This window comes from Nicotiana tabacum, chromosome 20 (assembly GCF_000715075.1).
Source record: "Nicotiana tabacum cultivar K326 chromosome 20, ASM71507v2, whole genome shotgun sequence".
NCBI classification, from domain to species: Eukaryota; Viridiplantae; Streptophyta; class Magnoliopsida; order Solanales; family Solanaceae; genus Nicotiana; species Nicotiana tabacum.
Genome location: NC_134099.1, coordinates 137,961,824 through 137,974,446, shown reverse-complemented (window position 1 = coordinate 137,974,446; position 12,623 = coordinate 137,961,824). Strand labels below are relative to the sequence as shown.

Below are 12,623 nucleotides of genomic sequence, written 5' to 3'. Positions count from 1 at the left end.
TCGGGATTTGAGCAAATTAATTCATAAATATACGTAAAATGTTTTAGGCGTGTTCTAATATATTATCATGATTGTGTACACGCTCGCGCGACATAATTATGATTTTCAAAATAAATCAAAGTACGCATTTGCGCGGCTTTGGCCAAAATAAAATAAAGCGTGATTAATTGTGTACATGTACGTGTGACATGATTTTAGCGTCCCAAATAAAATAAATTTACACACATGTGATCTGTTTCAAAGATAAATCCATAACGCCATAATTAAAAGCGGTAAAAGATAAAATGCACATAGGTTCTAAAAATACGTAATTTAATTAAGCCAGGTATGATTAAAGTGACCGTGCTAAAACTACGAAATTCGGGAATGTCTAACATATTCTCCCGGGTTAACAAAATTCCTTACCCGGTCTTCTGTGTTTCACAGGCCTTTAGAACAGAGTCAAATTTCTTCGGTTTGGAATTTTTAAAATAAATCAGTGACTTGGGACACCATAATAATTATCCTAAGTGGCGAATCTAAATTAAATAAATAATCCCATTTTGAATAATGTCACTTTAATTGGAAAAACTCCCTATTTTCTCTGAAAAGGGAGGTGTGACATACCACAGAAATGAACAGAAAATAGCTTGGTAAACTATCTAGCGTCATCAAGGCCTCAGAAGACATAGTGGGCCTGTTACCGGCCTGTGCCGCAACAACCGACTGAACCACCCTAACTGGCTGGGCTATTGGAGTATGATATAGGGGATCCGCCGGCTCCGGGGTGTGAGTAGCAGGAGTATGTGCTCCTCCCTCAGCCCGAGAGACGACTGGTGCCACCGGAAATGCACTAGTCCGAGCCACACTCTCTATAAGGCCCACCAAGCGGACTAGAGCATCCTGAAGCACTGGAGTGGCTATGAATCCCTCCGGGAACTGAGCTGGTCCGACGAGTACAGTCTGAGCTGGAACATCCTCCTAGTGATCAATCTGAGGCTCCACTTCATGTGCTGCTGCTCGAGATCTAGGCTGAGCTTTTCCTCTGCCCCTGGTAGTAGCTGCCACAAGGGGCTCCGGCTGCTGATGTTGTCCGTGTTTCCGCCATGTGAGAGAATAAGAATAGAATGGTTCAATCATCAATGATAGAATAAAATCGCACAATAAAGAAAGAAAGAAGTGAAATTTTTTCTAAACTCCATAGCTTCTGGAAGATAAGTACAGACGTCTCCGTACTGATCCTCAAGATTCTACTAAGTTTGCTCATGACTCGTGAGACCTAGGCAACCTAGTGCTCTGATACTAACTTATCACGACTTGGAATTCCCACCCCTGGGACTGTGATGATGCCTAATATTTCACTTGGCAAGCCAAAGTTAAATATAATTATTATCCATTTTTAATAATTTTCAAATTAAATGATAATGATGAAACTGAATAGTCTGAAAATAAGGTAGTAAGCTAATAAGTGATGATATCCAAATACAAAATTCCGAAACTTGTGTCACAAATACATGAGCGTCTAAAATACTACAGATAATAGTCTGAAATAAACATAACTGTCTGAATCAAAACAAATAATTAAAGGAGGTAGAAGGGGACTTCAGGGTTGCGAAACCTGCGCAGCTATACCTCAAGTCTCCTATGAATAGCTGGATCCGAGCAAGTCTATGGAACGCCACTGGGACCAACTCCGGTGTCTGCACAAGAAGTGCAGAGTGTAGTATGAGTACAACTGACCCCATGTACTCTGTAAGTGCCGAGCCTAACCTCGACGAAGTAGTGACGAGGCTAAGGCAGGTCGCTTACATTAACCTGTACGCAATAATAATAATAATAATAATAATAATAATAATAATAATAATAATAATAATAATAATAATAATAATAATAATAATAATAATAATAATAATAATAATAATAATAATAATAATAATAATAATAATAGTAATAAATAACAACGAACTCAAATCGAACTAACAGAGAGTCCAGAATAACCAGTCATATAAGCTCTTCCAGATTACCGAGGCCAATCCCACAGTCACAGGAAAATATAATTTTAATCAATTTTTTGTGGCGTGAAACCCGATCCCACAATATAAACTTTAAATAATTCGTTATGGAGCGCAACCCGATCCCACAAATATTATCATTTGTGAATATCATAATCCGTCCTTATTCCGCCATTTCAATTCATTACCTTTTAATTTTCGTTGTGGCGTGCAACCCGCTCCCCAAACAATTTCAAACAATAATAGCAATTGAACAACCAAGATTTACAAGAAGTTCTACATCAAGAGAACAAATGTACGAGCAATGAAGAATAACATGATAATCAAAAAGGACTCAAACTGCGCACGCAAATCGAGAAACGCTAAATGGAGCTTTTCAAGGTCTTGGTACACATAAATGAAGTCTAAAACTCAAAATGACCTATTGGGTCATCACATATTTAGTTATGGATATTAGCTAATAGCGATATAAATTTGTAGAAATGACACCAGGTAGCCATTGTAAAGGGAGTGATATTTAATAATTAGCCAGTGCGTCATGAATTTCAGTTTTTCCATTCAATTTTTCAGGATAAAAATATCATAAGTTGTCCTGAAATTAAGATTTTTAGTTTAAAACTTTAGAACAAAATAAGTACCGACTAAGCTCTAAATAACATCTCTAAAAATAGTTATATGTGCGCTTGCCCCAATAAATTTGTGTTAGCTATCCCATAGAGACCGTGAGATAGATAATCTCATAGTATGTCTCAGACTATAGGATATCCTATAGTATGTCTTAGACATTATTTCTAATATTACTACTATAATATTTATTCAAAATACTACCCAATTGCCAATATTATTATCAATATTCAAATATATTTTGTTACGAAAAGTATTTTCTACTAGCCAATTCATAAAAACTGAAAACGATTTTTCAAAATAGATTTCTATTTTAAGAAAACATTTTTTTCTTTTATGAGAAAATGACTTAAAATCAGTTAATTTTCTAAGAAAAGAGGTAGCTGATTGATAACAGAAACCAACCGTTTGGAGTTCTATGGCCAGTTCAGCTTTATCTCTTTCTGTGCATCAACCCAATTCCCAATTCATCTCTCCATGTCTACAATGCCGCAAAATTTGGAAAAACAATCCCTCTTCTTTCTTTTTCTCGGATGGAGATTATAAGCGTTCTGTCACTTGCTTTTCTTCCAAGAAAAAAATAGGTTTTATGGACCAAATTCTTGATTACATTGAAGGTTCGTTTTCGTTTTTATTTCCTTTACTTCCATACTTTTTTATTGAACATTAATTATTCTTTCACCTAGTAACTTGTATAAAATCAACAACTACTACTCCTCAATTCTAAACTAGCTGGACTTAATCGGCTTGTTAAATATTCAGTATCCGTTTGGTTCTATTTTGAAGATTCTTGCTTTCAACTAGCAGCTTGTACTTGACCAAAATTGGTAAATTTGATGCAGAAGCTACATTTTTTTCTAAAATTTTTCTGTGGGGGTGGGGTGACTTGGGGTAGGGAGAAGGTGAAGGGATAGATTTGGGGATCAACATTGCAAAAGGTATAGCTGAACTACCGCTTAATTCTCTATTGAAATTGTTGTTCAGTCTATATTTGCAGTTAATTGAATGCTGCAAAGATATCTGAAAGTTGCATTCTTTGTGTTATATCAGATGCTCGCAGAGAAAGGGCAGCCTTTATGATGTCGGAAAATATTGCTTGGACGGCGTGGCAGGCCACTATGGCACGACGTCGGCCGTGGCAGGCCACTATGGCACGACGTCGGCCGTGTCAGGCCATTATGGGCCGTGGCAGGCCTATGTCAATGGCACGAAGTCGAGAGTGGCAGGCCACTATGGCACGAGGTCGGGCGTGGCATGCCTATGTTAATGGCACGATGTCGGCCGTGGCAGGCTGCTATGGCACGATGTCGGCCGTGGCAGGCCACTATGGCACAATGGTTAAGTAAGAGCCAAGGAGCTACGGCTGAATCCAAGAGATTCTTTCTCCCTTGATCTATAGTCATGTTGTTCCTGGAAGCTTGATTTATCGGGTTCAACCGTACCTAGTATTTTGGAGACATATAAATAAAATTCCAAATCCATAATTTTCGGAAGTGCAATGGATGCAACGGTAGGAACTTAAAGTTTGAACCCTGACGTTTAAATTTTGGATCTACCTCGGCTTAGAGGAGGTGTTGGCTGATTGATGTTGTAGTAGCAATTTATGTTAAGCTGGAGGCAGAGGCGGATCCAGGATTTGAGGCTCATGGGTTCCTACCGTAATTTTAGATTAATATGCAATAATAACTGGGTTCACAGTTAGATATTTACAAATATTTAGTGAATTTCTTAATATAAATATAGGGTCTACGCAAAAGTTACTGGGTTCCCGGGAACCCGTATTGTATGCTCTAGATCCGCCCCTGGCCGGAGGTAGAAATTCAAGCTGAGTGCAGATGAAGGTCAAGCATATCAGCAGTGGATGCACTTAGCATATAAGCAGTGGGTGCACATGCGTCCACCTTATATACAAAATCCCAAAGAAAAGTTCTATAAAGATTAAAGGGGTGCAACCATTGCGTTTAAATTCTGGATCTACCTCTAGCTGCAAGAAGCTCTATTCTTTCACGTATTGGGTTTTGTTACAAGACTGTAAATATCACTAGTATCATATACATTCATGATTTCAGTGCAAAAAAGGAGAGGAGTCTAAAACCCGGGGAGTAAATGCTTATTACGCCAATCCTTCCCACTAAAATTATGTGTTATGATATGATGTAATCTAGTCCATCTCAAAGTATGCTGATCAAACAAGATTTCCTTTATCATTGACATTCTCCTTCATGTATGCTGTTGATTTCAGGGGGTCCGAAGTTAAGGAAATGGTATGGGGCACCTGACCTCCTTCCAAAAGATGGATCCCTTTCAAAAGAAAATGAGTCTACTGGTAGCTTAATATAATAGTAATATTTTCCATGTGATTCCTGCTGTAAAATATCAAATCAACTGTGTTCTTTTTCCTTTTCTCTTCCTTTGCAACAACAGAAGAAGATGAAGTCAGGGATGCAGTTTTAGTTACCGATGGAGATAATGAGATTGGTCAGGTTCGTATAAGATTCCTTGCACTACAACTGCATAAGTATCTTGTTTCCAAGATGCAATGTGCAAGCAGTGGACATAATTCATCTTACGTCACTTAAGTCCACTGAAATGACTTTGTCATACATCAGTTTTCTTTAAGAATTTTCCACTTCAATGATTCAGCATATTGCTCAATCTCTAATCTGTCTCATGCAATGTCAACTTTACTTATACTTGATCTTGGACAGTTGGTTATATTGTCTTTGATAATCAAACGAACTCGGATCAAAGCTCTGGTAAAGGATAAGCGGGTTGCCATGGAAGCTTTTGGTACTTATGTTGAGGTTGGTGGCATCTTGATGCATTTTATAGCTTACAGAATTGGTAGTATTTTAATACTTAATATTTGTTAGCCGTTATGAAGCCAATAGCAGGTGATGCAAAGGACAGGTCATTGCTAAAGAAGGCTCTAAGGGGTGTTCGTGCAGTTATATGCCCAAATGTATGCTCGTCCTTGTCATCTCCACTATCATTTTTTGCTATGAAGTATGATTCCCATCAAAAACATTTATATAGAAACATTGATAAGTCGAATTAAAATCTTGCATACAAATATATAATTCACCTGCTTTATTTCCTGGAATATGCTTCTGGTGTTTGGATTTATCTTGTAATTTTTGTTCCATCTTATTCTTCTTAACTTATTTATCTACTTTATTTCTATATGCACAAATATTATCTTAGAAGCTTTCTTATGTCTAAAGCTGCATTTGTAGGAAGGTTTTATATCAAATATAGAGAGTTGGAAAGGTTTACAACATGTGATCCTATTATCTCAGGTAATCTTCTCTCATATATGTCTAGGCAATGGCAATTTTCGAGTGGTTTATGTTTTGATTTTTTGATACAATGACATTGCAGCTGTCTGTTTATAGAGGTTCTAGTGGGGTTCAAGCAATTGTTACTGCCAATGCAAGGAAAATGGCAGAACAAGATGAATCACTGGTTATGGCTTCGGGAGTCCCTTACACTATTATTAGAGCTGGCTTATTAGTAAATGCGCCAGGTGGAAATCAAGGTTTTAACTTTAAAGAGGTAATCGTTGTATGCGTTGCTTCTTTATTAGGTAGATGGTGTCAAAATCGCCATATGTAGTCATTGGCTCTATCCAGATAAGCATCAAATCGTACATTCTTTCCCAAGGTTGAAAGCCACTAGCAAATGAACTCTAAGTTCTCCTTCTCTTTTCGAGCAAAGAAAATCTACATTATTCACAAATTGAAGAGAATACCAATTTTTCATTGTTCATGTCAAGAAAATTCCCTACAGTTGCTACTCAGCACAGTATTTCCTTCAAACACGAAGTACTGTGCCCATCAGACAGATGATGACCTAATAGCTAAAGTTTTGCTAATGACTCCTACATAGCCATAGTTGCCAGTTACCGCCGTTCCAACATTGCTATAACATAGTAGCTTATAGGAGATACTTAGCATTTGAGATGTCTTCAGTCTGGCAATAGAGAAAATAAGAATAGAACGTTGGAATTCCTTGCATGAAATGTATGATGGAATATGTTGAATATGTTTTCAGTAAATGGTTTCCTATGTTTCCGAGTAATTTGGCTTGCTATTTTCATGCACTAAAAATCATTCTCAAGGAGGGTGGTTCGTTAAATCAACTAGTGACGTTCTTCATTACAGGGCTGTGCATCACAAGGAAAGCTGAGCAAGGAGGATGCTGCTTTCATCTGTGTAGAGGCCTTTGACACAGTGCCACAGAAAGGCCTGATATTTGAGGTTTGTTTGAGCCATGCTACTTGAGTCGCCTTTAATATTCTAAAATTCTGTAGCTGCCCATTAAATAAATGTTTTAGGTAGGTCAGTGACTTGTAACTCTACTCTTGACGGCTAGAGAGGGTTGTCCTCGTGGAGAGGATCCTCCACCTCCAATCATGGGGTCAGGGGTTGTCACCAAGGGGGTAAAGTAAAAATTCCATTGTTGGACACTGCGGAAGAAGAGTTAGTGGTATGGCATTTACCATATTACAAAAAGAAAAAGAAACTCCTTATCCTTGAAAGCATGCACACTTAAAAAATATAGGAAAAGCATATAAGCCTGAAAGCTATAAGGAGTCTTCCTATGCATAATTGTGCTGCTAAAGGTCTTTGAGCTGGTATTAGCTGATGCTTAAGGGTGTCAAATGGGCGAGTTGGACTGATTTTGGGTGGGTCAAAATGGGCGGATGATTGTGATGGGTTGTGTCAAGATGGGCTAAAATTCGGGTCATAACCTAACGCGCCAAACTCTTACCAAGCTTTAATTTTTGGGTGTTGTTTTCTTATGAATTGTTTAATTACCAAACAAGACTTTTTTTTTCTTTTATTATCATCATATATAACATATCAAACAAAAAGGAATTTTTATAAAGATATTTTAGCAAAGTTGCACATGAATCAATTTGGCTAAAAATCAATCGAATTTTAAATGGGCGGGTCAAGATGAATTGAGTTCAACAATGGGCGGGTCAATGAGTGGCCCAACCTTGGGTGGATTGAATGGGTTTGAGCTTAAATTGTCACCCCCACTGATGCTAATGTTGTTTTGATAACAGTAATCATCCATTGTTGATCAGAGTTCTATTGGAAAAAGTAGTCAAGCCACTGCGTGTCTATTTGGAGCTTTTCACAGTCAAAATCAATTGGATCACATCTATTGGAAAAAGAACTCACATTTTTAGTTTTTGCCTTAAATCTCACATTATGCTTTGATGCTCAGAGATGCGATCGCCATAATGGAATATTTGCCTGCTGTGCCATCTGATATGTGTGTCCTAATTCGTTGTCGATGCACTTCTTTTCTCCACTGGTCTTGCTGTTAAATAGTTAACGTCTCAATATGTGGAATATCAGGTGGTCAATGGCGAGGACAAGGTCATGGATTGGAAAGAGTGCTTTGCAACCTTGATCGAGAAATCGGAGCTGTAAATTGATTGGATGCAAAATTGGTACATTCTTTGTTCTTGACTACAGTGTAGACATGATCACGTTTGAGAGAATTCATCATAATATAATGAAGCTGAAAATTTCGATTTCACCTTCCCATGGTTTCTGATGTGCACATTGATTATTTTCTGTGCGCAAACAATGCTAAAAAGTGGCATCAAAAGTCTCTTGACCAGTTGTAAAGAACTATAGAAGAAGGAAAAGGACATGGCAAGGAGTAAATTCTTATCATCCCATAAAGTGTAATTCCATTATCACACAAAAGGTTAAGAATCAGATTTAACTAGAACAACCCAGTGGATTTCCACAAGTGGGGTGTGGGAAGGGTAGAATGTACGCAGCCTTACCCCTACCTAAAAGGACAGAGAGACTGTTTCTGATAGACCACAGCTAAAGAAAAGATGACAGATTTAACTGAAATACAAAATTATAAACTTTACTAATAGATATACAAGGAGAAAACTACAAATCGCCAATGAAGAATCTTAGTTCAATTGCACAAGCAGATAGAAAAAGCTACAATGGAGCACTTAACCACAGAGTATTAGTGTCAAAATGTCACGGCCATTAGCCTAGAACTGATACCAACTATCAATGGATTTTTCACTTACACTGAGAAACAACAGGGTCAGCTACAAGAATCCTCGGTATCCATCGCGTTCTACTCAAGCCTAGTTATAAAGAAAAAGCTGATCGACTGAGAAACAACGAAAAGAGAGCTGAACTCCAATACGATCAGTCAACTGGACCTAATTCTCTTCTGACCGGTTTTCCATCTGATTGATTAGCATTTGTTGATTCACCTTCGGAGAAAGCCTCCATAGATATAGTCACAGAATTGGAGAGATCATCATAGAGATCAACAACTCTTCTAATATTGTTATTTAGCTCTCTAATTAGACCAACGTTTCGAGTCAAGTTATCTGGGATTGTAGACTCATGGTTTTGGTTGATCTCATTGATTAACAACCTGTTTTGATCCAAAATGTTCTGTACTTGCACAAAATTCTTTTGCAATGTTTGAAATACTTTGCGGTCTGCTTGAATTCCATTCCCAATGCACAAGAATATATCATCGTCCATTTCAATTATCACTGAATAAAATCAGCAACAGCTCTCAAATGCTGCATATAGAAACATAAAGTTATCTTAGACCAAAAAGTTACTCCACCCGTCACAATGTATGTGGCGTTGTTTGACTCGGCACATAGTTTAAAAAAGAAAAGGTGACTTTTGAAACTTATGGTATAAAACAAACCATAGATAGTTGTGTGGCTGATCATTCCATTAAGGGTAAAATAGGAATATTAATGTTAAATTTTTAAAAAATGAAGAAGTATGATATTCTTTTTTAGACAGACTAAAATCGAAAGTATGACACAGAAGTTGGGACAGAGAGGGTAAAAATTATAAGCCAAAATGCATAAGTTTGATTGAATTGAAAATAAACTTGAAAATGACGAACTTCAAGTTTCCGAAACAACAACATTTCTAGTTCAGGGTGATAAAATAAAGGGATCTTTACACAGATAGTTGGTTGAATTCACTGTTTACTTTTCCTAGCCGGTATACATAGATTATACACGGTTATATACTTTTTTTTTGATAAGGACACGGTTATACACATATTATACATATATTATACATCCCAACTATTTTTGGTTTAAGTGGTTATGTGAGCGGCTATTTAGGTTAATTCTTCTAAATCAAAAGCTACCCAAGAACAGGTCTAAATAGTAAACGATTCACAATACTTTATTTGGAGTTAATTATGTGACCGCCTTATCTAAAATGCTTAGTTGAAACACTAATTATCTTATTATGTCTTACCCTCAGCGATAATATACCCCTCACATTTCATAATAAGGTTGGCTAGTGAGAGTTGAAAGAATTTGAACATCCAATTCAAAGCTTTAAAACAATGAATGAAATAAACCTTTACATACCTCTTATACCCAATTCATATACGACAAGACAAGGAATATATTTTCAAAATTTATTTCGTCAAAATAAGATGAACATGTAGGGGAAGGGCAGAAATCACTGAATCAGAAAATTCAACACAGATTCATAGAATAAGAAAACGCGTGTATAACCCCAGAAATACCAACAGAGAAATATAACTGGAAAATTTCCGTCAAATGTTTGAGGAAGAGCGGAGAGGAGAGGAGAGGATTACCTTAAAATTGTAGCACATTCTTTACAGGCGAATTATGGGAAATCACGACCAGAGTATGAAGAGCTGGATTACCCCAATTGTCTGTTCGCAGGCTGCGGTCTTCTCTCTCGGGTTCAAGTTTGAGTGAAAAAATTCTATTAAGTGTAAAACCGAATTAGTTGCAGTCACTAAATAAATATATAAGACATCACGTGAAAAATTAAAAACAATTGAATTTTTTACACAGTATACCACCATACAAAATAATACTAGTCCCCAAATGTATTTTTTTAATATATTAATATATAATATTTTTTATATATATAATCTGTATATTTATATGATAATTATTTTTGACCGAGCAGTCAAATGTAATAAAAGCATGAAATTTGGTACAAGGAAAAAAAATTCAAAGAAATTGTTTTATGTGTTTGATTGTCTCTCTACCCCGAAGGGTAGGGGTAAGGTCTGCGTATACAGTACTATGACCTTACCCCAGATCTCATTAGTGAGATTGTATGTTGTTGTTTGATTATATTACAACAACAACAACAACAACCCAGTATAATCTCACTTAGTGGGGTCTGGGGAGGGTAGTGTGTACGCAGACTTTATCCCAGATCTCATTAGTGAGATTGTATGTTGTTGTTTGTTTCACATTACAACAACAACAACAACCCAGTATAATCCCACTTAGTGGGGTCTGGGGAGGGTAGTGTGTACGCAGACCTTACCCCTACCATAGGGTAGAGAGACTGTTTCCAAATAGACCCCGGCATCCTTCCCTCCAAGAACTTCCCACCTTGCTCTTGGGGAGACTCGAACTCACAACCTCTCCCTGTTGTTTGATTATATTAAAATATGAAATATATTTTTTGAAAAAAATATTTTTCCCACTAAGGTGTGTTTGGTAGGACAAAGGATATATTCTGGTAAGTTACATTAGGGGTAAATCGCTCCCTAACAAAGGCGACTCCATACCAGGGCTCGAACCCAAGACCTCTGGTTAAGGATGAAGGAGTACTTACCACTCCACCACAACCCTTGTTGGTAACTTAAACTCTTTATTTGGTGCTAGAAAATATAATATTCATCGAGAAAAATATATTTCAACAAATAGATGAAAATGACTTGCCTCATTTTTGAACAAAAGTCTTTTTTCTTCATAATTAAATCTTAACTTCAAGTTGCAATTCCAATCAATATTAAAATATTATTGTTAATTTTTAATACTAAAGAACTTCATCTAAACACTATCTAATTTATTATCAATTTATAATGCTAAAGAATTTCATCTATTATTATTATTATTGTCAATATTTAATATATAATTTTTTTTTTAAAATTAGTTTTACTCGTCATCTAAAATTATTTTTTAGAAAATGATTGTTTCGAAAAATAATTTTTGAGAAATTCCTTGAAAAAGATAAGTTCCACCATTTTCTAAGACAACATTTTTCACATGATAATAATTTAAAGGAAATCATTTTCCCCATACCTAAGAGAACAGTTTGGATATAGGGTTTATTTGGTTTGAAAAATATTTTTTAATTTTCATGTTTTGTTGGTCAAAATATTTTAAAAATATTTCTTCTAAAAAAATAAATTCCTTAAAAGTCAAGAAAATGACTTTTCTCGTGAGAGTTTAGAAAATAAGTTTCCATAAGGTGTATCCTATGTTACGCAATAAAAGTAGGTATTTTTTCCCACTAGCTTTGCTTTGATAATAAAGTTATTGGGAACTTGATACAAGATTAGAGAAGAGCTGAATTGGCAAGCTGACGTGGCAAGTTAGTTAGGAGTTAGTTATAATTGTAATCGTTAGGGATAAGGAGAATCATTTTGAGTTGTTTTAGTTCTATAAATACATTGTAATCATACTAATTGGATTCATTTAGAAAATAAGATCAAAATCTTCTTTTCATTTCTATTTCTTCTTAGCTAAAATCTCGGAGATTCCCTGTTTAGCTACCAATGTTCTTTGAGCTTGGGCTCCTAGTTTATTTATACTCATTTCCAGTCCTTATATTGCATTATTTGGTATCAGAGTTGTCGTTCCTTGGCATTAACATGGGCAGAGATAAGAATCAAGACAAACCTGTAGAAAGCATGGAAGGAAAATTCTCATAAATTCAAGATCAATTACAGAAGTTGATGGAGGGATTGACCAGTATGAATGCGCAAACATATAAGGAATTGCTCGAGATAAGGAGGCAATTGGGATTATCAAGCAGCAAGATAAAAGAATAACATCCTCATTTGAGGGTGAATCGTATGAGTCGTTCTAAATAAGTCCAAACTAGTTCTGCTCCATCTGGTAATAGTTTTTCCACTCGATATTCTCAACTTGATTTCTCTCGATTTTTTGGATATGACTTGAAATCC

The 12,623-nt window shown here is 36.2% G+C and overlaps 1 protein-coding gene across 3 annotated transcripts; it reads left to right on the top strand.

Moving 5' to 3' along the window:
- Window positions 1-2,984: 2,984 nt before the first annotated feature.
- On the top strand, window positions 2,985-12,420 carry LOC107769601 (uncharacterized). Of its 3 annotated transcripts, XM_016588828.2 has the most exons (10): window positions 2,985-3,232; window positions 4,858-4,941; window positions 5,040-5,098; window positions 5,324-5,419; window positions 5,500-5,577; window positions 5,852-5,914; window positions 5,997-6,170; window positions 6,779-6,874; window positions 7,988-8,082; window positions 12,286-12,420. In XM_016588828.2, the coding sequence occupies exons 1-9, from the start codon at window positions 3,034-3,036 to the stop codon at window positions 8,060-8,062; spliced, it is 924 nt and encodes a 307-aa protein (XP_016444314.1). In that variant the 5' UTR covers window positions 2,985-3,033; the 3' UTR covers window positions 8,063-8,082; window positions 12,286-12,420. The 3 variants fall into 3 exon arrangements, with proteins under 3 accessions (XP_016444314.1, XP_016444313.1, XP_075096892.1); XM_016588827.2 differs by lacking the exon at window positions 12,286-12,420 and having other exon boundaries at window positions 7,988-8,174; XM_075240791.1 differs by lacking the exon at window positions 12,286-12,420 and having other exon boundaries at window positions 3,026-3,232; window positions 3,666-4,941; window positions 7,988-8,174.
- The last annotated feature ends 203 nt before the right edge of the window (window positions 12,421-12,623 follow it).